This window comes from Hylobates moloch, unplaced genomic scaffold, assembly GCF_009828535.3.
Source record: "Hylobates moloch isolate HMO894 unplaced genomic scaffold, HMol_V3 SCAFFOLD_11, whole genome shotgun sequence".
Lineage (NCBI taxonomy): Eukaryota > Metazoa > Chordata > Mammalia > Primates > Hylobatidae > Hylobates > Hylobates moloch.
The window spans coordinates 95,950,606-95,978,174 of NW_026652286.1; the positions used below are offsets into that span (position 1 = coordinate 95,950,606).

Below are 27,569 nucleotides of genomic sequence, written 5' to 3' on the forward strand. Positions count from 1 at the left end.
TGAGTTAAGGGGTTGTAGAGACCAAGGTTCTTATTATGCAGATAAAGTCTCCAGGTACGGCTTCGGAGACAATTGGTTGTACATTTCTTATCAGACTTAAAAAGGTGCCAGACTCTTAGTGGATTCTCTCTTCGATCAGGAAAAGGGTCTGGAAGAGGAAAAGGAGATTCTCTATAGAATGTAGACTTGTAACCCCAAGAGATGACTTTGTAGGGCAATTTCAAGATATGGCAAGGAAATATATTTGGGGTTAAAATATTTTCATTTCCTTCCTTATTTGTTATGTGATGTGCCTGAGTCAGGTTGGAAAGCAGGCCACATTATATAGGGTTAAATCAAATCCCTCTGATGAGACTTCATGGTTTGTAGGTCAAACTCCTCAGGCCCCTTAGGTAGTAATTTGGGGAAGAGAAGAAAAAAGGTCAGAGTTTAGTCCTCAATAACAATCTGTGGAAGTTCCTCCTTTCGGCTAACTTAAGTGTTGTGTTGCACATGAAGCCTGCTTTTTCTTGCCCCTGTGAGGCATGAGGATCAGCTCATTGTCATCCTATAAAGACTCTTTGCTGGCATTAATACTCCCTGCTGCCTCCTTGGTCGCAGCTTAATAACCAGTTTCTTTATCTGTTCATCACGGGGCGAGGACTCTGTGCCAGGCACTGGGCATACCAAGACGAATGAGTCTCGGACTTCATCCTTATGATCATATGGTCTTATGTGGGGAGACGTTCGAATATATTTATCACAACATATTATGATATTTATTAAAACCAGGGCATGAGCAAGGTCTCTGGGGACCACAGCAAAAAGCAACCGGCTCTGGTTAGGGTTGACGGGCAAGGTTTCCCAGAGGGGCTAACCTCTGAGCTTGGCCTTAAATGCCAAGTAAGCATTTCCCAGGTAGAAAAATGGGGAAAGGGTGTCATTCTAAGTAGAGGGAAGAACATGCCTGAAGAACAGAAGATCTGAAAGGGTCTGGCCTGTGTGGGGAACGGCAAGTCATACCAGGGACTCTAAAGGGTTCTCCTAGTTTAAAGACACCAAGTAGACAAAGTCTGCATTAAGCTAAGGGCTAGCTGGTCCCTTAGAGTCCACAGAAGGTAATCTTGCAGACAGCAGGCTGGAAAGGGGGTGGGACTGGAGAAGGGAGGGTAGCTGGGAGACTATTCCCTACGTTTTTTTTTTTTTTTTTTTTTTCTTTTTTTTTTTTTTTGAGACGGAGGCTGGAGTTACCCAGGCTGGAGTGCAGTGGCATGATCTTAGCTCACTGCAACTTCCACCTCTTGGGTTCAAGCAATTCCCTTGCCTCTGCCTTCCGAGTAGCTGGGATTAACAGGTGCATGCCAACATGCCCAGCCAATTTTTGTTTTTTAGTAGAGACAGGGTTTCACCATGTTGGCCAGGCTAGTCTTGAACTCCTGGCCTCAAGTGATCCACCCTCCTCGGTCTCCCGAAGTGCTGGGATTGCAGGCATGAGCCACCGCGCTTGGCCTGTTGGAAGGCTGTCGTACTAATTCAAGCAAGAGAGAAAGCCATTTAAGGACGAGTGGCACTTAGACATTTAGATGTTTAAAGTAATACTTTAAAAATAGAAGTTATACATACTTGTTATACAAAACTTGGATAATAAGGACAAAAATAATGAAGAAAATAACAATCATCTGTGTCGGCTCTTAACACTTCAGTGCAGATTTCCTTCCAGGCTGTTTTCTAAGCATTTAAACATATTCACTGTAGAGATTTTACTATACTGTATATACAATTCTGTATTTTTTTTTTACTCAACATTATATTATGAGCATTTATGCAAGTCATAAAATTTCTTTGTCATCTGTTTTACGAGCAGTGCTATATTTGATTATATAGATTCATGAATCATAATTTACTTAGCCACTTTCTTTCTTTTTATTTTATTTTTCTTGAGATGGAGTCTTGCTCTGTTGCCCAGGTGCCTCCTGGGTTCAAGTGATTCTCCTGCTTCAGCTTCCCGAGTAGCTGAGACTACAGGTGCCTACCACCACACCTGGCTAATTTTTTGTGTTTTTAGTAGAGACGGTGTTTCACCATGTTAGCCAGGATGGTCTCGATCTCCTGACCTTGTGATCCACCTGCCTCAATCTCCCTAAGTGCTGGGATTACAGCCTTGAGCCACTGCACCCAGCCTACCTAGCCACTTTCTTATTTTGACATGTTTGGTTTCTGCCAGTGTTTATGTTGCAATAAACTTTTATTGCTTATTTATTTGTTTTTTTTAGACAGGGCCTCTCTCAGTCATCCAGGCTATAGTGCAATGGCACCATCTTGGCTCACTGCAGTCTCAACCTCTTGAGCTCAGGTGATCCTCCCATCTCAGCCTCCCATGTAGCTGGGACTATAGGCATGAGCCACTATACTTGGCTAATTTTTTGTTATTTTTTTTGGTAGAGACAGGGTTTAACCATGTTGCCCAGGCTGGTCTCAAACTCTTGGGCTCAAGTGACCCACTTGCCTTGGCCTCCCAAAGTGCTGTGGGATTACAGGTGTGAGCCACCACATCCAGCCAATAAACATTTTTTTTACATTGTATTTTATTATGTCCTTAGCATAGATTTCTAACAATGGAATTATTGGGCCAAGGCTATGAATGGTTTTAAAATTCCTGAAGCTGACTTTTAAATGTTTTTTAAAGAGGTTTGTGCTGTTTGCACCCCACTGATAATGTATGAGCACTTCCGGAGGGATGCTTCTATAAGGGCCGTAGTATTTTCCTCGTCACCATTTTGCATGACACCTTTTCAGGATGCATGAGATGTCACACCTTGCACCATTAGATACAAACCCAGAGCTTCACTCTCAAGGTTAACATCCTCTTTTCCTAGACTTCTCTAGAACAATTATTAGTAAAGCAGATATGGTTTGCTTTAATCTCTTACAAAGAGCTCGGTTCTGGGACAGGATGGTAGGTAGGATCCCCTGTTGGGAACAAGCCAGTGCCAGCTGCAGTGCTGATATGACAGCATGGGCAATTGCCCATGATACGAGACTGTTTTATGGCTGGAGCCAGCACATAGCCTGGGTTTTCTTGGAGAGTCCCTGCTCTATCCTGTTATTCCAAAAGTATTCTCATGCCAGTCAGACCACAAAGTGACTTCTATTTGTAATGCACAGTCTTACATGAATGCATTCATGGACACATGTAGATGTAGGCTGACATTCCTTTTTATGCATGCCAGATGGAAGTCTGCGTGTAACAACCACAAGGGAATGACTGCACAGTGTCTGGCTCATTACAAAATATTTTAATACATATGATCTCATCTTGAGGGTTGGGGTGATTAAGGAAAAGAGCACAGGCGTGGCAATAAGGTATACACTAGTTTGTGACTTTGGCCACATTTCTTAACCTCTAAGAGCCTCATCCTCCTCTGTAAAATGGGAGTTTGTGTCCTTGTTTTGCAGATGAGGAAACTGAAGCTCAGGAATAAGTGACTTGCCTAAGATCACAGAGCTGATAGATAACAGCACTGTCTAGGATGCCGCACTCCTTCACCACATCAAAAAAAAATTCCAGGCCTGGGCTGGGTGCTGTGGATCAGACCTGTAATCTCAACAATTTGGGAGGTCAAAGTGTGTGGATCGCTTGAGCTCAGGAGTTTGAGACCAGCCTGGGCAATATGGTGAAATCCCATCTCTACAAGAAATCCAAAAAATTAGCTGGGCATGGTGGTGTGTGCCTGTAGTCCCAGCTACTTGGGAGGCTGAGGTGGGAGGACCACCTGAGTCTGGGAAGTTGAGGCAGCAGTGAGCTGTGATCTCGCTACTGCATTCCAGCCTGGGCAACAGGCGGGACCCTGTTTCAAAAAAAAATTTTTTAATAAAACAAAAAATAAAAATTCCAGGCCTAGAAATTTAAACTTCTTAAGTTTAACCTTAACCTTTCCATCTTACATAGAGGCCAAGACATTGTCCTTCAGAGCAAGCTCTTCCTACACGTAATTACATGCTCCTTCTACTACACTGTGCTACCTCATATCTCCCTCCACATCCAGTTCTTTGGGAACAGGAAATAGCTTTAAAGTTTTCTGTTTCATACTATGTATAATAGGAAATTCTGATTGTTTCCTTCCTTCTTATTCAGGGAAGCAAGAAGGTTAATGGGAAGGGATGACATAGGCAAAGATCATCTGGACTAGGCCACATCCTATCCTGAATCCAGCTTCTCTTCCATCTGGACACTAAAGGACTATCTCCCAAAATATAATATTTCACATCTAGGCCTGACATTGGGTCTCTTTGAGCTGTTTTGTTAAGCATTGAAAAAATAAATAAAAGAGCCTCCCACTTGCTGCCTCCTTCCTCCTTTGGAAGATGTGTCTGGTCTCTGGGGAGACTTTTGCAATAGCTGACCTTGCTGGTCTATCCATCTTCTAAAGGCCCTTCTGTCTAGAGGCAGCAACCTAAGGTCCTTTATATTCTCTCTTTTTTTAAGGCCCCATGAATTTTCTTTAATCTGGAAATTAGAAAGCACTTAGGATTTTTTAAATGGTTATCTAAGGGTTATTTAATTCATCGCCCTGTTACTCAACCCAGCATTCCTTCCCTGGATTAAAGCCATCTGGTGTGTGCTCATTGTGAAACATACTAGTGGAATGTTAATGCCTGTATTTTGGAAGTAGAGGCAAGGAAAGTGGGGAAAGGGGCTCTCTATTGCAAAAGTGGTAGCTTCTCCTTGGTGTTTTAGAGACAAGATCTCGTGCTGTCACGCCAGCTGGAGTATGGTGATGCAATCATGGCTTGCTGCAGACTCAAACTCCTGAGATCAAGTGATCCTCCTGCCTCTGTCTCTCTAGTAGCTGGGACTGTAGGCCTGCACCACCATGCCTGACTTATTAAAAAAAAATTTTTTTTTAAGAGACGGGATGTATTAGTCCATTTTCACACTGCTATAAAGAACTTCCCTGAGACTGGGTAATTTATAAAGAAACATTTAATTGACAGTTCTGCATAGCTAGGGAGGCCTCAGGAAACCAATAATCATGGTGGAAGGGGAAGCAGACACCTTCACAAGGCAGCAAGAGAGAGAAGAGCAAAGGAGGAACTTCTAAACATAAAACCAACAGATCTCACAAGAACTCACTCACTATCATGAGAACAGCATGGGGGAAACCACCCCATGATCCAATCACCTTCCTCCCTCAACATGTGGGGATTACAGGTCCCTCCCTTGACAGGTGGGGATTACAAATCGAGATGAGATTTGGGTGAGGACACAGAGCCAAAGGATATCATGAGGTCTCACTATAACACCCAGGCTGACGGGCTCAAGGGATCCTCCCTCCTCAGCCTCCTGAGTAGTTGGGACTACAGGTGTGAGTCACCATGCCCCGCTTGCTTTTCCTTTATCTTTTGTGCAAAGATACAGTTTGAAGTATTTTAGCTTTGGCTCAATTATTATTTATTTGGGGCACTGCATTGGTTGACAAAGGCTGCAAGCTGATGAGTCTCAGTGTCAACTGGGAACAGAACTCAATGGGTTCCATATATTGAAGAAAACTTGAGAGGAAGATGTTTGTCATCCAGATCCTGCATAGAAGAGCTCGCTCTGAAAGATCACATCCTGGCCTTTGCATCAGGTGGAAACTTGAAGATTCATAGAAGTTTTGACTCCTGCAGCTGTGAGTTGCCTTAAGAAATCTTATTTTAGTTAGTTACCAAGTGCTAGCGATTCCCTAGCACTAGAGTATAAACTTAGGCCACCGGTCCTTGACATTTTCATTGCCTCACAGGGGAATAAGAAAAAATATAGATGATGTAATCTGCATGTGTATAAAATGAGATATTATTAAAATACTTAGAATAGTGCCTAGTGTACATTTAGCACTCACTAAGTGTTAGCTATTGGAAACAAAGAACTGTCCATGAATGGTTGCCAACTGCCTTTTTATTTTTGTTTTTGAAATTCTGCTTGTTTTTAGGAATAATTTTAACAGCAGGATGGTAGTTTGTATTTTTGTTTAAAACTATAGTTAATAATATTTTAAAACTGAGCCCCTGATTTTGTGCCCAAATTTATTTTTGGAATTACACTAGTTCCTGAAATAAAAAAAATTGAGAAACACCATTTAGGCATGTCTATATTTGAAATCACACTTTGTCTGATGTATAAAGATTCCTCTCTGAGTGACCCAAGGAAGCTTAACCATTTGGGCGTTTTGTTCAAGGAATGAGTATCTCTGGAAGGGAAATGGTAGGCTGGTGGCCCGCAGGCACCACTATTCCACAGGCTTCCTTTGAAGGTTGAGACCGAGCCAATGGGATCCTAGTTGCTGAGATTCCACCCCCATGCTGGTAACTATTCCCTCCCACTTTGAATGCCTGTTCTGTCCAGGCTCCTTAACACCTGCTGGGGCTGTTGGAGGTGGGAGCTATATCTGCCCCTAGAAGCAGCCTTACCAGTGACAATCTGGCAAGCCAAGCCTTACCTTTGCTGAGAGTTAACAGTGTATGTGAAGGAGACAGTGTATGCATCTCCCTGGTTCTATTTATATTACACACAGAGAATCACCATTTTGGGTGTCATATACTAATCTTCATATGTGGCCTGTGGTGTGAGAGACACGAGGGTAGTGCTATGCTCAACTCTAAGTCCTGCCCTGAGGTTTAGGACAAGGTGGGTCATTTACTTGTCCATTCAACAAGTACCTACTGAGTAACCACATGTTAGCCACTACAGAGGATGCAAAGAAGAATCAGATCAGCACCATGCCTACAGACAGCTTATGGTCTAGAAAGCGAAAGAAGACGTGTGAATCATCACATTTTGAAGGGTAGCAGGTGTGGGTGATCGCTGCCATAACCGAAAGTTCATGAGAGCTTAGAGTAGACAGAGATTAATTTGATGGAGGGAAATATAGACAGTCTTAGGGTAAAGATGGTACTTAGGCCATTTAGAGGCCGCCCAAGAGCGGGCTTCTGTCTGAATTCAGAGCCCTTCCCTCAAAATCCTCACTGCTTTGGGGTGTTTTTGCTCCTTTGATGCAGTGTGTATTTGGGAGGTGCAGTCTTAGGAAGCAAAAGTGAGACAATAGGAAGCAGATGTGAGGGTGAGAAGCGGACACTGGCCCTGTGCCTCCTGTCTCCTGAGCATCTTCTTGGAGGCTCTGTTGGGTCACTTCATCCTTGCTGAATCAGGAACCCTCAGCTGGAGGACCAACACCTTTGGGTTACATTTGCTTCATCTTTCAGCCCCAAGGACTTAATGGTAAATTTATTCTTGAACTCATATGAGGGGTTCATGGGAATCTGAAGAAGCCAAACAGGGCTGTAAACATGGATTCTGGGCCTCAAGATCAAAACAAATCATCAAACTACAAAGTTGTATGGGAATCCAGAAGCAAAGGGAGGATGACAGGTTCTATACAGTCTGGACTATAGCTGAGATTGCAGGCTTGAACCACTGTGCCCAGCCTTGAGATGCCATCCTTTTTGGGTTTATGACACATGTTTAAAACATCCTGATTGTGGTGATGTTTCATGGGCATATATGAAACTCAACCAATTATATAGTTTAAATATGTGCAGTTCATTGTATGTTAATTATATCCCAAAAAAATCTTGTTTTTATTTATTTGTATTTACTTATTTTATTATTTTTAACATGGGGTCTCACTCTGTTGCCCAGGTTGGAGTCTGGAGGGCAGTGGCACGATCTTGGCTCACTGCAACCTCCGCCTCCCGGGTTCAAGCGATACTTCTACCTCAGCCTCCAGAGGAGCTGGGATTACAGGCATGTGCCACTATGCTGGGCTAATTTTTTTTGTATTTTTAGTAGAGACGGGTGTCACCATGTTGGCCAGGCTGGTCTCAAACTCCTGACCTCAGGTGATCCACCCGCCTCGGCCTCCCAAAGTGCTGGTATTGCAGGCATGAGCCACCATGCCTGGGCCAAATCTTGTTTTTAAAAAGTGTACTTAGAATTGGTGTCAAATGACCTCCACAGAGCAATGGCCTCCATAGCTCAGGCTCTACTCCTCTGCCCAGATTAGACTCCCCTGAAGAGCCTCCTTTTGTGCTAAGTCATTCTGTAGGAGAGGTCAAGTGTGCCATCACCAGAAAGATGGTTTAAATGGGAGAATATCCAAGTGTGCATCATTCCTCACTTGGATTCCCATTGCCTTCGTTCCATTCCTTCACTCTAGCATTTTTCTCATTTTCACAAAGACACCCAAGCTGAATCCTCAATTGACAGTCACTAATTGAGTGCCATTGGACAAACTGCTTCTCTGAGTTTCAGCAGTTTCCTCATCTATAAAATGGAGATATTTGATGGTTGTTATGGAGATTAACTTAGTCTACATATTGAGTGCCTGAGACATAACATGACCTCCATTCATGATGGTTAGCATTCTTGTGACAACTCGAAGGTTAAAGGGATAGGAATGTTACATTTGTAAAAGAGAAGAGCAGGATGGGAGACGCAAATGAAAGGACTCTCTATTTAAAGGGTTTTTGAGTAGCAGGAGGATGTGTGGCTGTGGTGTCTTAGAAAGGACACGGCCTCTGAAGCTTACGGGGCTCTATCTTTGGGCAAATCATTTAAACCCTCTGAGCCTCAGTTTATGTATTGGTAGAATGAGGATTGGTGCTTTGTACTTCAGGGTGTGGTTGTATTACATGAGGTGTCACATATATGAAAACGTCTAGCACAGTGTCTGTTACAGATAAATTAAAAAGGAATTTTTTCAGGGATGGTGTCTCCCTATGTTGCTCAGGCTGGTCTCCAACTCCTGGCCTCAAGCAATCCTCCTGCCTCGGCCTCCCAAAGTGCTGGGATTAGCAAACATGAGCCACTACACCCAGCCTGATAAATGTTTTTAAAACATCGCTTTATAAATTGGAGGACCCTTTACTTGTAAGGCAGTTAGGGCCATTACTAATATTTATTACCTCGGTTGGTGGAAGATGCCAGGAAGGGAAACTCCAGTTCAGAGGAGAAAGTCCTTTCTCATGGAAGGAGCTGCCTGAGAGTGGAAAGGGCTTTGCAAGTATTGAGTTTCCTGTTGTTTGCTCAAATGGAGGATGAATGATCATCTTTCAGAAAGAGATTTCTATTGGGTGGAGGCGGGACAGAGAGATTTGTAAAAGTTTCCAACAGGTCTAGCTCTGATCTCTTGTGTCAGAAAGAAAGGAACAAGGAAGCCTCGGGAAGGGTGGAGGCCGCACAAATGAGCTGACACTCATTATAACAAATACTGTAATGGCAAACCCTAGAGCCGCTAGAGGGGTCTTGTTCATGAGGCAGAGAGAGTGGAGATTACATACCTCAGTGTTTGTGCTAGGAGGGGGTTTGGAAATTCTGGAGAAACCACTCTTGTCTCTCAAAACAAGAACTGTTGTGTGCCCTGTAATGGGAAGGCCCAGTGGCAACCAAGTACCAGTGATCCGCAGGGTGCAGAGGCCAGTGTCCTGGGCCCCCTTTGCAATTACCAATACAAGATGTAAGTATGCCTTAAAATCCTTGGGCTTGCTGGGGGTTCAAAGAGCTTTGGGCTGGGAGCCAGGCCCCTTGGCTGGAGTCCCAACTCTGCCACCAACTAGCTTAATAGTTTAAGGAAAGCCACCGTAACTTCGCTGAGCCTCTGTTTCTCTCCTTCCCTCCCTCCCTTTCTTCCTGAGAGGCATTTTCCATGGACCAGCAACACTGGCTAGGAACTTATTGGAAATCCAGAGTCCTAGGCCCCACCCTAGACTTAAATCAGAACTTGCATTTTTAACAAGATCCCCAGGTAAATTCTAAAACTCTGAGAAGCAGCGGCTTAGATGGCTTGAATAACATTAATTTATGGCACCAGCTCTCAAGTCAGACTGCCTGGGTTCAAATTCAGACTTCATTGCTTACCAGCTGTGTAACCTTCAGTGAGTACATGAGCATCTCTGTGTCAGGCACTGTCCTAAGCACTAAGGATGCAGAAGTAAATGAAGTAAATGGTATAGACGAAGTCTTGGCTATTGCAGAGACAGGCAGTAAAAAAGTACATGGCACATTCGGTCTAATGTGTGTGTTTCCCACAAAGCTCATATGTTGAAATCCTAACCCTCAAGGTGCTGGTATTTGGAGGTGGGGCCTTGGGGACTGATTAGGTCATGAGAGCAGAGGCTTAGAAAGGAAGCCCCAGAGAGCTCCCTTACCCCTTCCACCATGTGGCTCTCTATGAACCAGGAAGCAGGCCTTCAGCAGACACCTTGTGTTGTGCCTTGCTCTTGGACTTCCCAACCTCCAGAACTGTGAGGAATAAATTTCTGTTGTTTATAAGTCGCCCAGTCTATAGTAATTTGTTAAGCAGCCTGAGCAGACAAAAACAGAAATGCATAGGAGTTAAAAAAAAAAAAAAGGACAGTGATAAGTGTTAGGGAGAAAATATAACAGGGCAAAGTGATAGTGACTAGGCAGAGGCCCTCGTTAGCTGGGGCAGGGGTGAGAGAGGGTTTCAGGAAAGCACTCACTGAGGAGATGGTGTTTGCACTGAAACCTGAAAGGCAAGGAGCCAGCCTTGCAGCCATCTGGGGCAAGAGCATTCCTGGGCAAGGGAAAAACAAGCACAAAGACTCTGAGACAGAAACCACTTTGGTATCTTCAAGGGCAGAGGCTTGGGCAGAATCAGACCGTGTGGGAAGCTGGATGCCTGGAGAGAAGGTCTCTATTCTTAGTGATAGGAAAGCACTGGGGCAGAGCCAGCAGCAGCAAGCAAACTGGGGGCCCGGGGTGTGTGCATGTGAGAGGGTCTCTGCCTCCAACCTCAGTGTCAAGAGCATCAGCCACGCTGCCTGCAGGGGAAAGAACAATGCGCGATCCAGTCTGTGGCTCCCCACAGAGGAATACCACACAGCGTGACCTCTGCAGCAGAGAGGGAACCTACACCTTCTCCCTTCCAGTCTCTCCTCCGGCAGGGTGAAAACTGAGACCCAGAGGTGAGTTGCTCAGTCACTTCCCAACACCGCCACACAGCCTGAGGTGGTCTCCAAATTGGCCTATAAACTATGAATGTGTTCTGTTTCCAGAGTGAGACTGAACAATTTCACAGCTGTCTCCACCTCATCCCCACATGTCCTTTCTCCTGCTCTCTTCCTAGGTCCCAGGCTCTCTGCAGCCTCTGCCCTGGCTCACCCCAATGCAATGCCCTCAAGCAATTGCTTTCACCTCGTGGTAGGTATTCTTGCTCCACTGGGAGCTGAAGTTAAGTTCTTCCATCTCCCTTACTATCTTTTCCCAAAACTTTTGTTTCACTTATTATCTGTACCAAACATTTTGGCAATGACTTCCACTCTGTCCTACTTTGTTCCCCAGTTTCTCTCCTCTGTCAATCTGCTTCCCAACCAGGCTCTCGGGTCATGTACGGCACTATCTCCACTCACAGTACCAGGCAAGGGAGTTGCCCTGTAAGTGAAATCTGTGTTTTCTTCTAAGATCCACCCCCAGCTAGCCCTTTGAGATCCCAGGGAAAACAATACGCACAGAAGAAATTGTTATAAAACCAAACCTAGGTCAGAAACATTTCACCCCATTCTGAGAAAAGTGACAGTTTGATTTCTTGTTGTCTGGGTGGGATTAATAGCACAGCAGAAATCAGCTTTGTCTGAAACAGCTCCAACCGAACGGATGAACACATTCATTTCCAGGCCTGCCTGTCATTCCCTCCCCTGGGCTGCCCTTATTTTGGGCTCCCTACTGGGCATGTGACTTGGAATAGAGAGAAAGTCGACAAATGTGGGTTATGCTTCTTTTAGTTCAAGGCTGCTCCACAATCCTAGAAATACAAATGTCTTTTCCTACGTTGCTTGGTGCCTGTTATTTTAACATCTGACAGTCTGGTTTTAGAGCAAAAACATTAACAAAAGATGATACTCAGCACCCATTTAAAAGACTTTTACAATGACTTTGACCCAGGATGACACACAGCACTGATTTAAGAGACCGAACAACTGCTCTGACCCAGGTTTGCTTTGAGATAAGCCGAGGCCCTAGAGAAGTTGTTGAAACATCCTATGAAGAGCTGGCCAACCACTTTCTCACCTGGAGCACAGATTCCATCACTTCTGTTTCCATCCAAGTGAGGTCATCACCACAGGGTAGGACAGGCTGGGAAACCATGAATAACTCATTTCCAAATCTGGGTTAGACTCTTGCAGCAGGGAAGGGACCTACAAATTTTCCCTTCTGATCTCTCCTTGGGCAGGGTGAAAATGAGACCTAGATTCAGAGCCAGGCATCAAACAGGAAAACATGTAGTCTTGGAATACCTCTTTGGTGGCCTAATTATTTCTTCAATTATAACTACTGAGGGTCTACTCTTCACCAAGCGTGGTTCCTATTATATGATTTACCCTCTGGGTGTTTATTTCCCTTTCTCAATCCTCAGGCCCAAGAACACAGGCTACTGCTGTCCTCACACACAGTCTGGTTTATTTGCTGTCCACTGTGACACTCCAGCCCGACCTCAGCAAAAGGGTGTAGGCCAGTGAATCCAGAAAACTCCAAGGCCTTCGTAAGAACATCATCATTTCAAAGACGCGAGAAAGGCTTAACCGTGAAATAACTCGATGCCCACACACCCTCACCCAGCACTCACGCACCCTCCGGCCTTTCATTCCACTTGGACTGAATGTGGACCCTTACTCCTTTCTTCCTCAGTTTATAAACGTAAGTCTTTTTTGCCAGTGTGCATCACCTGAGGTATATAGCAAAGCCATAACATATAAAATGCAAGCTTAGAAAAGTGAGGCTGTCACCTCTCTCAGGTCAGATGATTCAGGTATGAATCTTCATTTCCATAACTTCTGTCAAATGTGCCTTCAGTACTTGCTCTTCTATAATGTTTTTTCCCTTCCATGGGGATCTTGCTAAAATGTGCATTCTGGTTCAGTGGGTCTGGGGTGAGTGGGTCTGAGATTCTGCATTTCCAACAAGCTCCCAGGTGAAACCACTGCTGCTAGTCTGAGGGTCACTTTGTGTTTGTTTGTTTGTTTGTTTGACAGAGTCTTGCTCTGTTGCCCAGGCTGGAGTGCAGTGGTGGGATCTCAGCTCACTGCAACCTCCATCTCCCGGGTTCAAGCAATTCTCCTGCCTCAGCCTCCTGAGTAGATGGGATTACAGGTGCCCGCCATCATGCCTGGCTAATTTTTGTATTTTTAGTAAAGACAGGGTTTCACCATGGTAGCCAGACTGGTCTCGAACTCCTGACTTCAAGTGATTCACCTACCTCGGACTTCCAAAGTGCTGGAATTACAGGTGTGAGCCACTGCACCTGGCCTGAGGGTCACTCTTTGAGTAGCGAGATACTCTACTACGAGGGTGACCAATTAAATGGCTTTCTTGGGACTGTTCCAGTTTTAGCACTGAGAATATGCATTCCACGTCCTGAGAAACCCACAGGACATGGGCAGACAGGATGGTTGGTCACTGTATGCATGAAACAAATCTCAAGGCTTCCCAAAGAAGACAGCCTTACCTGGCAACCATCTTTCAGGGAAAGCTCACTGAATGCCCACTCGATGCGCTGGGGTGGGGATGAGACACAGAAGCCATAAGCCAGCACAGAGCCCTACTGAGTGCGGTGGGGTGCGGCTGCCACTCATAATGGGGCTCCTGGTCATGTGGGGCAGTAGGATGAGTAATGATTCAGGAGCCAGAAGACCTGGCTTCGAGTTTTGATTTGACTAACTGGCTGTGGTAACACCAGAAAAATTTCTTAACCTCTCTGATCCTCATCTGCAAAATGAAGGCTGTCATCTGTCTCACAATGTTATCTTGAAGATTAAATGTGCTAACATATGGACAAGCACTTAGCCTAGAAATCATATTCTAATTAATTAATTAATTATTACTTTTTTGGATTAATTTCGCTCTGTCGCCCTGGCTGGAGTGCAGTGGTGTGAGCTCAGCTCACTGCAACCTCTGCCTCCCAGGTTCAAGTGATTCTCCTGCCTCAGCCTCCCGAGTAGCTGGGATTACAGGCATATGCCACCACGCCTGGCTAATTTTTGTATTTTTAGTAGAGATGGGGTTTCACCATGTTGGACAGGCTGGTCTCGAACTCCCTGACCTCAGGTGATCTGCCTGCCTCGGCCTCCCAAATGCAGGAATTACAGGCATGAGCCACCGTGCCCAGCCGAAATAATATTTTTTAAATCCCACCAAAATTTTCTGTGCTCATTAGCTGACTTGTGTTTCTTCTGTTCATGCTGCCTCAGTGATACCCAGGCAAGGTTAGTGAGAGCAGGGTGAACCTGGCGAGGCGGAAGCAAAAGAGGAAAGGAGAGGAAGAGGGCCTTAAACTCCATGCACCACGGAAGGAGCTGCTGAATTGGCTCAGAGCCCATACACGACTCTTGCCATTCTCTGCAGAGGACCTAAAAGGGCCAGAGAAGGAGTCAGTCAACATTGCTGGAAGGGCTTTGACCACTAATAAGGCTAAAGTTCAAACTAAAGCTGAAAGGAGAGGCCACATGTCCTGAAAATTACTAAGTGAAAAGTGAATCAGCCAACCTTCCCCTGGAAGGGGATTTTACATGCATTCACTTGTGCATTCATACATTTGTTTGTTCCCTCATTCATTCATTTGGCAAGAATCTAACATGTGCCAGCTGCTCACTGGGCTTGGTATTCCTGACAACACGACACTGTTCCCTGGTCACAGTCACCAGGAAAGACAGAGAACCCCAAACTGTACCATAACATGCCACAAGCTATTCATAGACAAGGTGCTCTGGGGGCTGAGAGGGGCGAGCACAGCTCTGTGCCTGGAGAGTCAGGAAAGCCTCTGTAGATGAGGCAGTGGATGGGAGGGAGCTGGTCAGGGCAGAAGTGGTGAAGAGGTGGCTGGTCACAGGGGATGGAAGGCAACAGCGTGGAGGTCTTCAAGAACAGGGTGGGCGACCAGGGGACGAAGCACCACTATTAGCTTAGGCTGAGGAGAGCAAAGGCTTTCAGGACTGGGTGCCTCGCAGAGGTTGTGGAGTGAGAATTTGGAAGAGTGGGGCAGGGAGGGAGAGAGGAAAGGGGGCAATACATGAAAGATGAGCTTGACGGAGTTCACGCTGGTCTTTGTTCTCTCTCTATCTCATTAAGTGCCAGATCTGAGAGCAGGCCAATTTGGCGCCAGGGGAGAGACAGAGAGAGCAGGAGGAAGGTCAGGCTGAGGCAGCAGCATGTGGGGACGGTCACCTGGATTCCTCAGGGCTTGGGAAGCTCCAGGGCTCCGGGAACAGGGTGTGAGAGGCAGTGGAGCAGAGAAGGAGGCTGCGGAGAGGTGGCCTCGTTTCCGGCCTCCCCTCCCCGGGGGTGGAGCGGAGGCAAGGCGGGAGCCGGCTGCCCTTCGCTATTGGTGGGAGTGGAGTGGGGTAGAGCTCCCTCAGGGGAAGGCAGATGGGGACCAGGCCTCCGCTGAAAACCCGGACTCTGCCTGCCTGGCCCAGGACTTCATTCTGAGTGGGAATTCTAGGCTTGCAGGAATCTGGGACACCAGTTTAGCCCTCTTTAATGAGGAGAAAAAATCGCACTTTGCTGTTCAGGTCAGTGGGAAGAAAAAAACAAACATTTTTCTTCTCACCTTGAGGTTTTCCTTTCCTCCGATTTAAAAAGGAAACATAATTCAACACATCTTGAATTTGGGTGTGGGGCTCATTGGAGTCTAATTTTGATCAGGACAAATGACTGCCTGGAAACTGGGGATGAGGAACTTGCAGCTCCTTGTTAGGCCAAGCCCCCACAGGCCAGGCCTCCCAGTGGCCTCCTGTCTGTCTGTGTGTCACTGTACCTATGTGACCTGGCTGCCTCATCATGCCTACTTCCCAGATCAGTGCTGACGAGGGCAAACTCTGCTCGTGTCTGCTGTTTTGCTCTATTCAAGCTGTACAGCCTAGGATGGAATACCTTACCTCTTATGTCTCACTTTTGTATCCTGTAATATAGGGACAATAATACCAATCTCACAGGTTGTTGTTAAGAATATAAGAAATTACTTGTCTGGAAGTCCCTAGCACAATGCCTAGTCCATAGTACTTGCTCAGTTAAACATTACTTAACACTGAAAGCAGAAACGAACCAACCAGTTATAAGCCCAGGCTGGGGCAGCCTAAGTTGGCACAGGCACTCGGGGGCATGAGTCAAGAGAGTAGAACCCAGGAAAAGAAGACTCACAGCTGTGATATGCCAAGCAGCATAGAAGGGCACCTCTTGCCTAGGGCTAAATAACATAAAAAGTTGCTCTCCCAGAGCAGCTGTGGAGAGTTGGGGCACAATCTGTGAGCCTTTTTTTTTTTTGAGATGGTGTCTCACTCTGTCACCTAGAGGCTGGAGTGCAGTGGCGTGATCTCAACTCACTGCTGCAACCTCCGCCTCCCAGGTTTGAATGATTCTCCTGCCTCAGGCTCCCAAGTAGCTGGGATTACAGGCGTGCGTCACCACGCCCAGCTCATTTTTATATTTTTAGGAGAGACAGGGTTTCGCCAAGTTGGCCAGGCTGGTCTCGAACTCCTGACCTCCAGTGATTCACCCGCCTCAGCCTCCCAAAGTGCTGGGATTACAGGCATGAGCCAGAGCCTGGCCAGAATCTGTGAGCCTGTTGTGGACCTGGAGCAGGGCAATATTCCCTAAAGGACACTAGGGACTGGCCTGTAGGGTGAGGAACCACAGTGGCCGAAGCCCCAAATGCTGGTGCTGATGGCCTGGTGGTCGCTGACTTCAAGCAGACCCTCCAAATACCCATGAACTGACCCTCCCCCAGAAAGGAAACTCATGATAATAACAACAGACATTCATTTACTATTTATTACGTACCAAGCAGAGCGTTAAAACTCTTATGCATCACCTCATGTAATTTTCACAAAAAAACCTCTATGACATTGTTACTAGATGCAGTGGCTGATGAGAAACCTAAGGTTAGGGAGGTGAAGTAACTTGCCCAAGGTCACACAATTTTCAAGTAGACAAGCCTGGCTTCCAGCAGGGTCTGAGGACCCCAGGGGCCGATTCTTACAGCGGTTGCTCCACGGCTGGTCTACGTGGAAGCCATGTGCGCCTTCCCTGCTGTTCCCTTGAAGAGTGATTGGAAATAATTGGAACTGTCATTGGAAGTAATGAGAAGTGACAGAGGTTGGGTTAGAAGGCCTATTGCTCTAAGTCTGAACGATCCCCACAAACCCAAGCCTAAATTTAAACAATGAAGTCACAAAGCAATTTCCCTCTCAGGGATTTCATTTTTCCCTCTTTCCTCCCCCACCAAGAAAAGAAGTATGACTATATTGGGGCTGAGTCTCTGCTTAGCACAATGGATTTCTCCTGGAACAGAAAAATTCCTCTTTGGCTTGATCCTATTCATTTTCCATGTGGAGTAATAAGATGCAAGCCTGGGGTGAGTAGATGGCCATTCTTAATTCAGAGGTCCAAATTCACAGATACATTTTTTTCTTTCTTTTTTTTTAGAAAACATCCCATGAGGGATGAGGACTTAGAGGTAACTGTGTCACTGGCAGGTTGTGATGAAGAATGAGACCATAACCTTCAATAGGCAAGGACATTGGGAGTCTCGATCTCTCCAGGAAGCTCCTGGCTGAATGCCAAGGATGCACTGATTAATTGTACTCCTTTCTGACGCTGATGGGTGATCCATCAACCCACCGACTGCTTATTTAGCGCGATCTCAATAATGAGCAAGTGCTGTGAGGGGCACAGGAATATCAGACACAGTCCCTGAAGACCTGCCTGAGAAGAAATACACAGCAGCCAGCACATAATGAAGCAGCTTCCTCTTTGGGACTCCTAGAATCCTTGGTACTTTCCTCCAAAATAGCCTCCACATGTATCTGACATTCCTTGTTTGTGAATACATCTCTCCCACTGAGCTGAATTCTTAGAAGGTAGAAAGGGTGCCTTTTGTATGATCCGGGTCTCAGAGCCCAGCTAGGGGCCTGAACTCTAGCAGGCGCACCCGCTCTGTAATTGTTTTGTGTGAGACAGCGTGTGCCTGAAGTAGGAAATGTTACAGCTTGGATGTAAGCCCTAAAGAAGATCTTAAAAGGGACATCAGTGAGCTGCTCCCGCCATCCGTGAAATAGAACGTGCTCAGAGGCTGCTCTGTAAACACCAGGAGGTCAGCTTAGCTTAGCTTTTTCATCCTCTACAGTCTCTGTGCCTTCCTCCTCCTCTTCCTCCTCTTCCTCCTCCTCCTCCTCCTCTCCTTTCTTCTCCTCTGCCGCCGTTCATGACCTGAACTTTCCACATCCCCCTTGCTGCCCCTCTTTACAAAACCCCCCAATATTCCACAGCCACTGAGGGACTATTCTGAAGATAGTTGCCCATTTTCTCTTCTCAGTATGGGCACAAAGGAAACAGCTTTCTCCCCTGCCTGCTCTTGAAACAAAGCAGCATTCAGTCTTATCACCGCCAGGCTTTGGCTGAGGCTCCACACACAGTGACCCAACTGACTGCTGCTAACAAAATAAAGGTTTCATTTCGGCATTCTTCCCCATTTTGGTCTGTATGGTGCCAAAGGAAATAAACTTTTATTTTTCTAGAATCCAGACATTCAGATAACCAGAACTTGAAGGGGAGGAAGGTATGGTTTGCATTTTTTCTTTAGGAAACAAGTAAGTCAGAATTGCTGAAAACAGGACTTTAAGTAGAAAAAGGAACATATGAGGTGAGTCATACCCAATCCATAAACCTCATCATCCACAGTCTCAGGATAGTGCTAGCAAGGGAAGCTCATGCATCTGACCCCAAAGCATCTGACCTCTTGGACACTAGAAGGGTCTTCTGACGTATTAGAAGGAACACTAGTAAGCCATACACAATGTATGTAGAAATAGTTCTCAGTTATAAACAATAGTCATCCAAACACATTTCTTAACCATTGGAATGGAGTGGGGGAAGGGGATGGGTAATAAATGTTCGGCAGAACTTTCCACTTTGGGGTTTAAAGATGAAGCCTCTGCTTCAGCCTCATCCACTCTTCTTAGTAACACAGAGCCTTGATTTCAGAATAACCATGTGTCTCCTGGTAAGTGGAAAACACACGTTCCAAAAACTCCTGGTTTTTGGAATCCAAAGTCCTGGGTTGGTGTCCTAGCTCAGCTGTTTACTCACAGTGTATTCTAGAGAAAGAAGCTCACTTTACTTCTCTGAGCCTCCATTTATGTGTCTGTGAAATGGAGTAATAATAATACTCTCAAAGAGTGATTTGAGGTGAGCTAAGGTGTGTTAATATACCTCGTAAACCGCTAAACCTTGTACAAATGTTAGAAATTGGTTATACTGTCATAATATTCCTGCCCATATAATCCCCTCTCAGAGTACTACAAGTGGGCTGGTAATATACATTTCATATTTCAAAATCCAACCACAAGTTCAAATCTAGGCAAGGAATCCATTAAGCTGTACATTTCCTAGGTACGCTTTATATGCACATTATGCCTTAATTTTAAAAGTAGAAGAAAGTGTCCAGGCGTGGTGGTTCATGCCTGTAATCCCAGCACTTTGGGAGGCCGAGGTGGGCAGATCACTTGAGGTCAGGAGTTTGAGACCAGCCTGGCCAACATGGTGAAACCCCATCTCTATTAAAAATACAAAAAATTAGCCAGGCGTGGTGGTGGGTGCCTGTAATCCCAGCTACTCAGGAGGCTGAGGCAGGAGAATTGCTTGAACTTGGAAGGCGGGGGTTGCAGTGAGTGGAGACTGTGCCACTGCACTCTAGCCTAGGTGACAGAGCAAGACTTTGTCTCAAAAAAAAAAAAAAAAAAAAGCTTCTGCTTACAAATAGTTTTATACCATAGCCCCTCTGCACTGAAGTCTACCCTAGGTGTCCATGCTTGAGGCTATTCTATAGGTAACCCTGCTTAAGATGAGGTCCTTTTGGTGAATATTTCAGTTACTGAACTTCCTGGGTGGGGGTATCGGGCCGTCACCCTGAACCTGAATGGTGCTTCATGGCTAACAGTGCCACAGTGCAATTCCAGGATGGAGATTACTACTGTTCTCTTCCAATTAGTTCGTTGACCCTCCTTGGTTTATCCTCATGTGCTACCAATTGCCATGAGTGAACAGTGCCTGAAAAAATCAATAAGCATGGTAACACCCATCTGTTCCTGATCACAACCACATCTGGACCAGCCAGAAAATTCTCAGAATCAAAAAAAACCTCAAAGGATGTTATTAGTATAAGAAAACTTACAGATAACCTTAATCTCATATTTTCATTTTACAAAGGAGAAAACTAAGGCTCAGAGTGGTATGATTTTCCCAGGCTCACCCAGAAAAATGATTAAGGAGCTACAGCTATTGATTTCCAGTCCTGTTCCTTGTACACATACACCCACATCTTTGGGACTTTGAGTATTAATTCCTTTCTCCTGAATACACCAGACATACATGACATTGCAGAGTTCCTAGGACTTCCAATTTTGTTGGCAAAATTGAAATGTTATGACGCCTGCCTGATTTTTCAGGCAATTTCTCATATAATAAAAACCAATGCCAATTATTCAGCATTTAGCTCACTTAACTGAAGCATCACAAGAGCAGCTGTGATCTTGAAGCTTAAGTACATGAGCTGAAAAGGAAGGAGAGACATTTTTCTATTTCAAAAATGTGTAATAGAATCATGGAATTCGGGTTCCAGTCTTGGCCCTTCTACTAAGCTAGCTGTATATAACCTTAGCCAAGCCTCTCTGAACTTTGGTTTCTTCTTCATCCTAAAAGAAGGCATAGATTTAGATCAAAGATTAACTTTGGTTCCAAGGAAAAGTATCAGGAGGTCTCAATGAGGTCTTAAATATTATTGGCAAATTTGATGTATACATGTCTTTTTCTAAGAAGTGGTTTTGTGATTTTCATCAGATTCTACAAAGGGTCTGGGACTCAAAATTTTAAGAACCATTGATTTAAACAGTCTGTTAGTTTTCCTCCAGTTCTGGCAATCTTTGACTCTACCTTTAAAAAATATCCATCATCATTAAATAATTCATGAAATAATACTCATGTGTACCCTGCCCAGATGAGCACAAGACAAAAATAGGATGTGACTAGATACAAGCCTACAGGGAATATATCATTATTATGACCATCACCATTAAAGTGGGAAGATAAGGGTGGGACATGGAATCCCACTGAGACCTGTCATTATCTTACAGACCAATGGACTATACATTCATGCCTTCTTCACACTCACTTTCCGTGAAACCAGCCTCCTTCCCCATCTTGGCAGAAGTTTCAACAGGTAAGTCTATTTTTAATCCAGTACTAGCACACACGATATAACAAAATAAATTTGTATGACAAATATATTATCTGGTCCCTATCCCTGTAATGTTCTTTGTGGAATTTTTTAAAAATAGGACTGGTCCTATTTGCATTAATAGACAAGGAAGCTCAAAGCAAGCTGAATTAGAACTGGGCTCCTCGCTGTTGGGTTATCCCGCAGTCGAAGGTTAGTGATCTTCCAAATTTTTCACCTCTCTTGACCTTAAACATTTCAAATATTTCAAAAACCCAATTATCTCTTAACAAATAGTTCACAAGTGTTTATGCAAGGTACTGAACGTGGTTCACAGGTGAATGAGACACTGTCCCTGTCTTCATGGAGCTTCCATTCTAATGGGGTGTTAGATAAGCATTTGGAACACCATAATACAAAGTAGCATAAGAGGAAGGCTATTGGGATTCAAAGGTCAAATAGACTACTCAAAAAAAAAAGTAGGCCGGGCGCGGTGGCTCACGCTTGTAATCCCAGCACTTTGGGAGGCCGAGGCGGGCGGATCACGAGGTCAGGAGATCGAGACCACGGTGAAACCCCGTCTCTACTAAGAATACAAAAAAAATTAGCCGGGCGTTGTGGCGGGCGCCTGTAGTCCCAGCTACTCGGAGAGGCTGAGGCAGAAGAATGGTGTGAACCCGGGAGGCAGAGCTTGCAGTGAGCCGAGATCGCGCCACTGCACTCCAGCCTGGGTGACAGAGCGAGACTCCGCCTCAAAAAAAAAAAAAAAAAAAGTATATTCAGCTGGTGAAACGATGGACAGGTGTATGGAGGAAGTGGCATTTAAGGTGAGACTTGGGGAATGAACATGATTTTGATCTGCAGGGGCAGGAAATAAGGAGGCAGTTTTGGTGGAGGGATTATCATAAACAAAAGCATAGAATTAGAAAGAAGCATGGGACATGTTTTGGGTGCATGAAGTAATTCAGGTTCCCTACGGAGTATCTGGGGGTGAGGAGAGGAAGAGCTGTGAATGACATTATGTAAAGTCTTTGATGTCAGAATGAAGTGTTTGTACTCAACACTAAAAGCAATGAGACTACTAAACGTTTTTGGAAGAAGGGAGGAAAACCATAGAATTATAGAAATTTTGAATTGAACATTCCCCCACCCCTATGCCCATTGTACAGACAAGGGAGTCAGAACAAGAACCTGGAGAGGTTGCCAGACTCTTAAGTCCCAGCTTCATGCAGTCTACCAGCGGCCTCACAGGGTTACTTGGGTAGCAGTGTGCAAGATGGAGGAGAGAGGACAGACAGGACAGGAATGTGGCAGCTAATATAGTTGTCCAGGAGAGAAGTTAAGGTGGCACAATGAGAACCGGAACATTAGGGGAGTAGGGCAGGATAGTGGGTCAGAAGAGGGGCTGAGCCAGAGCCCCTTCTCTCTTCTCCATGGGGCTCAGAGCACTACTTGTTCATTCACATCAGAGAGGTGGGTTATTTGACCTCACTCACTGGCAGATCCAGGAAACACGGAGTCAACTGTCCCACGGTTCAGACGATGAACACTCTCCACCCTCCCAGCCCTTGTTTGATACTATGCAATCCTTAGAAAAAGAGAGGCCAAAAATCATGCCAGCCATGATCAGAAGCAGCCCTGGAACTGCCCCTTTAAAGGACCAGTATGATGATTTCAGGATTCAGACAACTTGGTGTGTTTTCTTTCTGGCTTTGCTGAACAGTGTCCGAGCATTCCATGGCTCCAAACCATTTCTTAAATAAGGACAGGTGCTCAAAAAGTGCGAATTTTGTTTCCCTTTCCCAGACCTCTGTCCTATAGGTCACGCTGACATCTTACATTCTATGAAGAGGATGGTGAGATCAAAGAGCCAGCCAGGTGTGGTAGAGGGTAAGCGCTTTGAGAATCTCTGCAGCCACAGGAGGCTGTAAAGTAATGTGCTTTAGCAAGCTCTCCCTGGAAGCAGGCAGCCTGCGCTCAAATTCCATCTCTCCTAATTATGAGTGTGTGGCCTTGAGCAAGTTACCTGGCCTTTTTACACCTTGGTTTCTTCATCTGTAAAATGAGGGTAGCCAACAAGGATGACTGGGCAGCCAATAGGCTTGGTGTGAAGAACAAATGAACTACCAAGATAGTACATATAACGTGTTCATATACCAAGGACTATTAGCTGTTTTTAATAAGGGAACTCTGAAGTTTCATTCTACTAAATACCTGGTGATTGGCAACCTAGTGGTAGAGTCCAGTAAAGGGAATAAAGGTGCCATCCAGCTGCGCCAGATGTGCACAGGAACAGTATTGCAACATTTGGTTAAGTCTAAAAGAGTTTAGAAAATAACCCCTCCCCACCTGCCCTACTTGAGCAATAGTTTGGCTCAGCCCACCTCTTTCATTTCTCTAACTTAAGTGATTATCAGCCTGAGGCTGGCCAAGATGGGTATGCATATAGTCTAATTGGTTTGTAAAGTTTCAAAAAAGACAGAGAACTCTAACCACGTATTTCAGGGTTTGGTGGTTCTTCTAGACACCAGCCTCCTTCAAACCTCTGGTGTTGTAGGCTAGAAGGGACTTAGGAACCATCTAGTATTCTCTTTCCAGAGCTAAAGACATGGAAGCCCTGGATAAGGAGTAAGTTGTCTGAGGCCACCCAGCTAGTCAGTTCAAAACCAGGACCAGTTCTCCCGTGGCCTGGTGTTCAGGGTAGTGCTCACTCTTGACCACTGGCTGGCTCTTTGATTTTCTGATCTCCAGCTAACTGTGGGGCCTGTCTGCAGTGGATCCCATGCTTCAGGGTGCATAGTATGATGTGCCCTTGGCTCTCCCTGCCTGCCTTTCCTGCCCTGGCCCCTCAGACATTCCCAGTCACTCTGGTGGGCTCCTACCACCCACGTCCCTGATGTGCTCTCCTGCAAACCTGCCTCTGCCTAAGGGCCGCTGAGGCCCCAAGAGTCCTGCCCGGGGGACCCCAGGAAGGGACGCTCAGGAGGACTCTTCCCTTTGCTCTGGAGCCTGTTTCAGGAAAAAGTGGTGCTTGCTCTATTTCCCTCTGTTCTGGTTCCTCTGCTCCGTTTTTTCCAAGTCTTCTTCACTCTCTGTGCTCGGTCTCCCCCAGCCTTGCTCTTCTGTTTTACATTCCTGTTCTCCTCTTTTTCTCTCTCCCTCCCAACCCTTCTCCTTTCCCCTTTTCCTTCCTTCCCTGTGTGACCTGGGGCATTTGCATCTTCCCGGTGCTCCTGGGGCCCTGCTCTTTTTCCCTCTCCCCTTTCCTCTCCAACCCTGCCTATCCGCCACTCTGCTCACCCTTTAACACATCTGTTTCTAATCTGAGCCTCCGAGGCGTCTGTTTCAAACAACAACAAAAAACCCCCACCCTCAGGAACCTGGCACAAAAATTCCTGGATAAACCTTCCCTCCACCAATTCTCCACTTTTCCCAGACACACCAGAAACTAAACACCGCCCTAAAGAGGACCCTGCACATCAAACGGTTCCCCCAAGCCTCCTCAAGGGCCCAGATGTGCGAGACAATCTTGATGGCCGACTGGGCGGCCCTCGGTTGCCAGATGTGCTCCTCCGTGGCCAGGAGGCAGGAACGGAAAAGCCGGCTGACTCCAGGGGCTGCAGGGACACCCGGTCAGAACCAGCGTCTTTCCCGGACGCAGGGCTGCGTTTGCCCACCGCCATCCAAACTCCCGCCCTCCCAGAGGCACTCACCTAGCAAGAGGAGAAGGAGGAGGGACATCCCGATCCTCGGACGCGGGCTCTTCCCCGCTCAGCCGCTGCCTGGCTCCGGGGCGGCCGGGCGCCTCCGACGGACCTCGGGCGAGCTGGGCGCGGCGCCTCGGGGTGCGCGCGAGGTGGCTGCAGCCATGTGCCGGGCGGGAGCCGGCCCCGCGCCCCGCGCCCCCGGGAGCAGATGGGCTCCCGGCGCTCGCCCCACCAGCTGGCGCCCTGACGGGAGCCGGGACCAGGGTCAGGGAGGGAAACGCGAGGCGGAAAGGCGCTACCGCTTCGCGGAACACTTTTCCCTGTTTGGAAAGAAAAAGGAGTGAAGAAAGAGAGAGGGAAAAAAAAAATTCAGCTGGAACCACATGGTTGCCTCCTACCGCAGCCCCTCCCTCTCTCTCGCTGTTCCCTCCTTCCCTCCCTCCCTCCCGCGCGGCGTTTGGGGTTAGCGGTGGGGGCCGGTTGAGGAGAAGCGTGAGCTGGCCGGGCAGGGAGGGCCGGGGGAGACCTGGGGCCGTGCAGAGGCGAGTGGGTTGAGAGGCGCCGGGCGTAGGATTGATTCTTTGCAGGAGGCATTGGTGACACCTCGACTGAGAGCCCGTGGACGAGGCCTTGTCTCTTCTAGAGCTCTGCTCTCACTTTGTCCTTCTCTCCACTTCTCTCTCGCTTCTTTTTTACTCTCGTTTCTCTCTGCTTCCATGTCTCTCACAAATCTGGCGTTTCTCTCTTCCATCTCTTCCTCTCCAGGTCTTATTCGCATTCTTACCTCTCCCTCCTCGTCTCCTCATGCCCTCTCCCCTCTGTCCTCTGCCTTCTTCTCGCCTCTCCTGTCCTTCCCCGTCTGGTTCTGTTAGTGTGAAGCCACCAGACTGACCAGGCCGACGGCGGGGCGCGGAGGTGGGCGCGAAGGCAGCCAGCGCCCGGCAGATCAGGGCTCTCCCCACCGACTGCCTGCTTTGGCACCCGGCGACCCCCCCCTTGGCCTGGCTTTCCTGGGGCCTTTCGCGTTCGCTCGCTTTCTACTGTCGGTATTTGCAGCAGCGCTCCCTCAGATCCCAGGCAGAGCTAAGCTAGCCAGCACCCAGGGGAAGGGGACCCACAGCTCCGTGGAAAGAGGTCTAGCGAGATGCTTTGCAGCAAAGTGCTCTGCACGTGGCCCTGGCCAAAATGTGCACCACCCCCTTTCAGAAAGAACAGAAGGCAGAGGGAGCAGAATCCCCCTGGTGCCAGGGCCTGCGCGCCCGGGCTCCGGGAACCCGGCCCAGGAGGCTCGCGGAGGGCAAGGAGGCTGGCGGCCGGACCCGGGCGGACGGTGGGTTCCGCGGAGCCGAGCAGCCCCGCCCCAGGGTCGGCCCCTGGGAGTCTGCCCTTCACTGCCCTGCTGCTCAGCGGCAGCGGGAGGCAGCCAGACTAAGAAAGAGCAGTGAGGGTGGCGCTCAGACCTCAGCTGCCTGGACCTCCTGCCCTGACCTTGTGCCCAGGGCCTCTCAGAAACTCTGGTCCCAGTCTCTGAATGTCCCTGGAGGGCTTCTCCCTCAGCTGCCCAGAGGCATGATGACGCAATCGCTCACCTTCGGCCTCGCCAGAGCCCGAGTTGGAAGCTGGGGCCAGCGCTCTTGAGGAGAAAGATGAACCCCGCCAGGGCCGGTGGGCTGCCGAGTCACACGTTTGCAATGAAACGCAAATGTGTAATGAAAACCCGTCCCATTTCGCAGACTAGGAAAGCAAAGGCCTGGAGAGGTTATGGAAGTTTCACAAGGTCACTCAGAGGATTCGCAAAAGCAGGGGCTGTTCCTAGGGCTCGCGGATCAGCTGGGGCATTGCTTTAGAATTGCAGCATTTCTCCACTCACTCCCTCACCCCTTCCATACCGATGTGTTAGGCATCCACACTGTGCCAAGTGCTTTTTTAGGTGTGAGGACACAAAGTGAGTAGAATTTGGAAGTTGACATTTAACAAAATCTGGGAGGAGTAAGTCATGAACACCAACTATGGGCCCAGAATCATGTTATTGACCTTTTTATATCATTCTTGTTATACGGCTAAGGGATAGTCATTGAAAAAAATCTCCATCCCTTAGCATAAATAGGAAGACAAGGAAACTGTAACTTAGGCCTAAATATCTTCCTTAGATCACAAAATATTAAAATGCTTCTATTCCAATATTAATATTCTAATATTTAAAAATTTTTTTATATTGAGAAGTGTTTAAAAGGTCTCTTTGACTCCAAAGTAACTTTATTTTCCATTTTATACTAATTGTCTAATAGGGGAAATAGATACATTCACAACTATAATTTGTAAATGAATATGTTGAAAAAACCATCTTTTCATTTTTCTTTTCTTTTTTTTTTTTTTTTTGAGACAGAGCCTCACTACGTCACCCAGGTTCACTGCAACCTCTGCCTCCTGGGTGCAAGTGACCCTCCCACCTCATCTTTCCAAGTAGCTGAGACTACAGGCTCACACCATCATGCCCGGCTAATATTTGTATTTTTTGTAGAGATTGGGTTTCGCTGTGTTGCCCAGGCTGGTCTTAAACTCCTGGGCTCAAGCAATTCACCTGACTCGGCCCCCCAAAGTGCTGGGATTACAGGCATGA

At 46.7% G+C, this 27,569-nt stretch overlaps 1 protein-coding gene across 1 annotated transcript in view; it reads right to left on the bottom strand.

The window, feature by feature from the left end:
- Positions 1-25,490, bottom strand: part of CLMP (CXADR like membrane protein) — a 115,400-nt gene extending 89,910 nt beyond the window's left edge. Inside the window, exons 1-2 of the mRNA XM_032167748.2 lie at positions 25,476-25,490; positions 24,956-25,269 (exon numbers count right to left, since the gene is read on the bottom strand). Coding sequence (XP_032023639.1) covers positions 24,956-24,983 — 28 coding nt within the window. The 5' untranslated portion in view covers positions 24,984-25,269; positions 25,476-25,490. The remainder of the gene's footprint in view (positions 1-24,955; positions 25,270-25,475) is intronic.
- Positions 25,491-27,569: the final 2,079 nt, after the last annotated feature.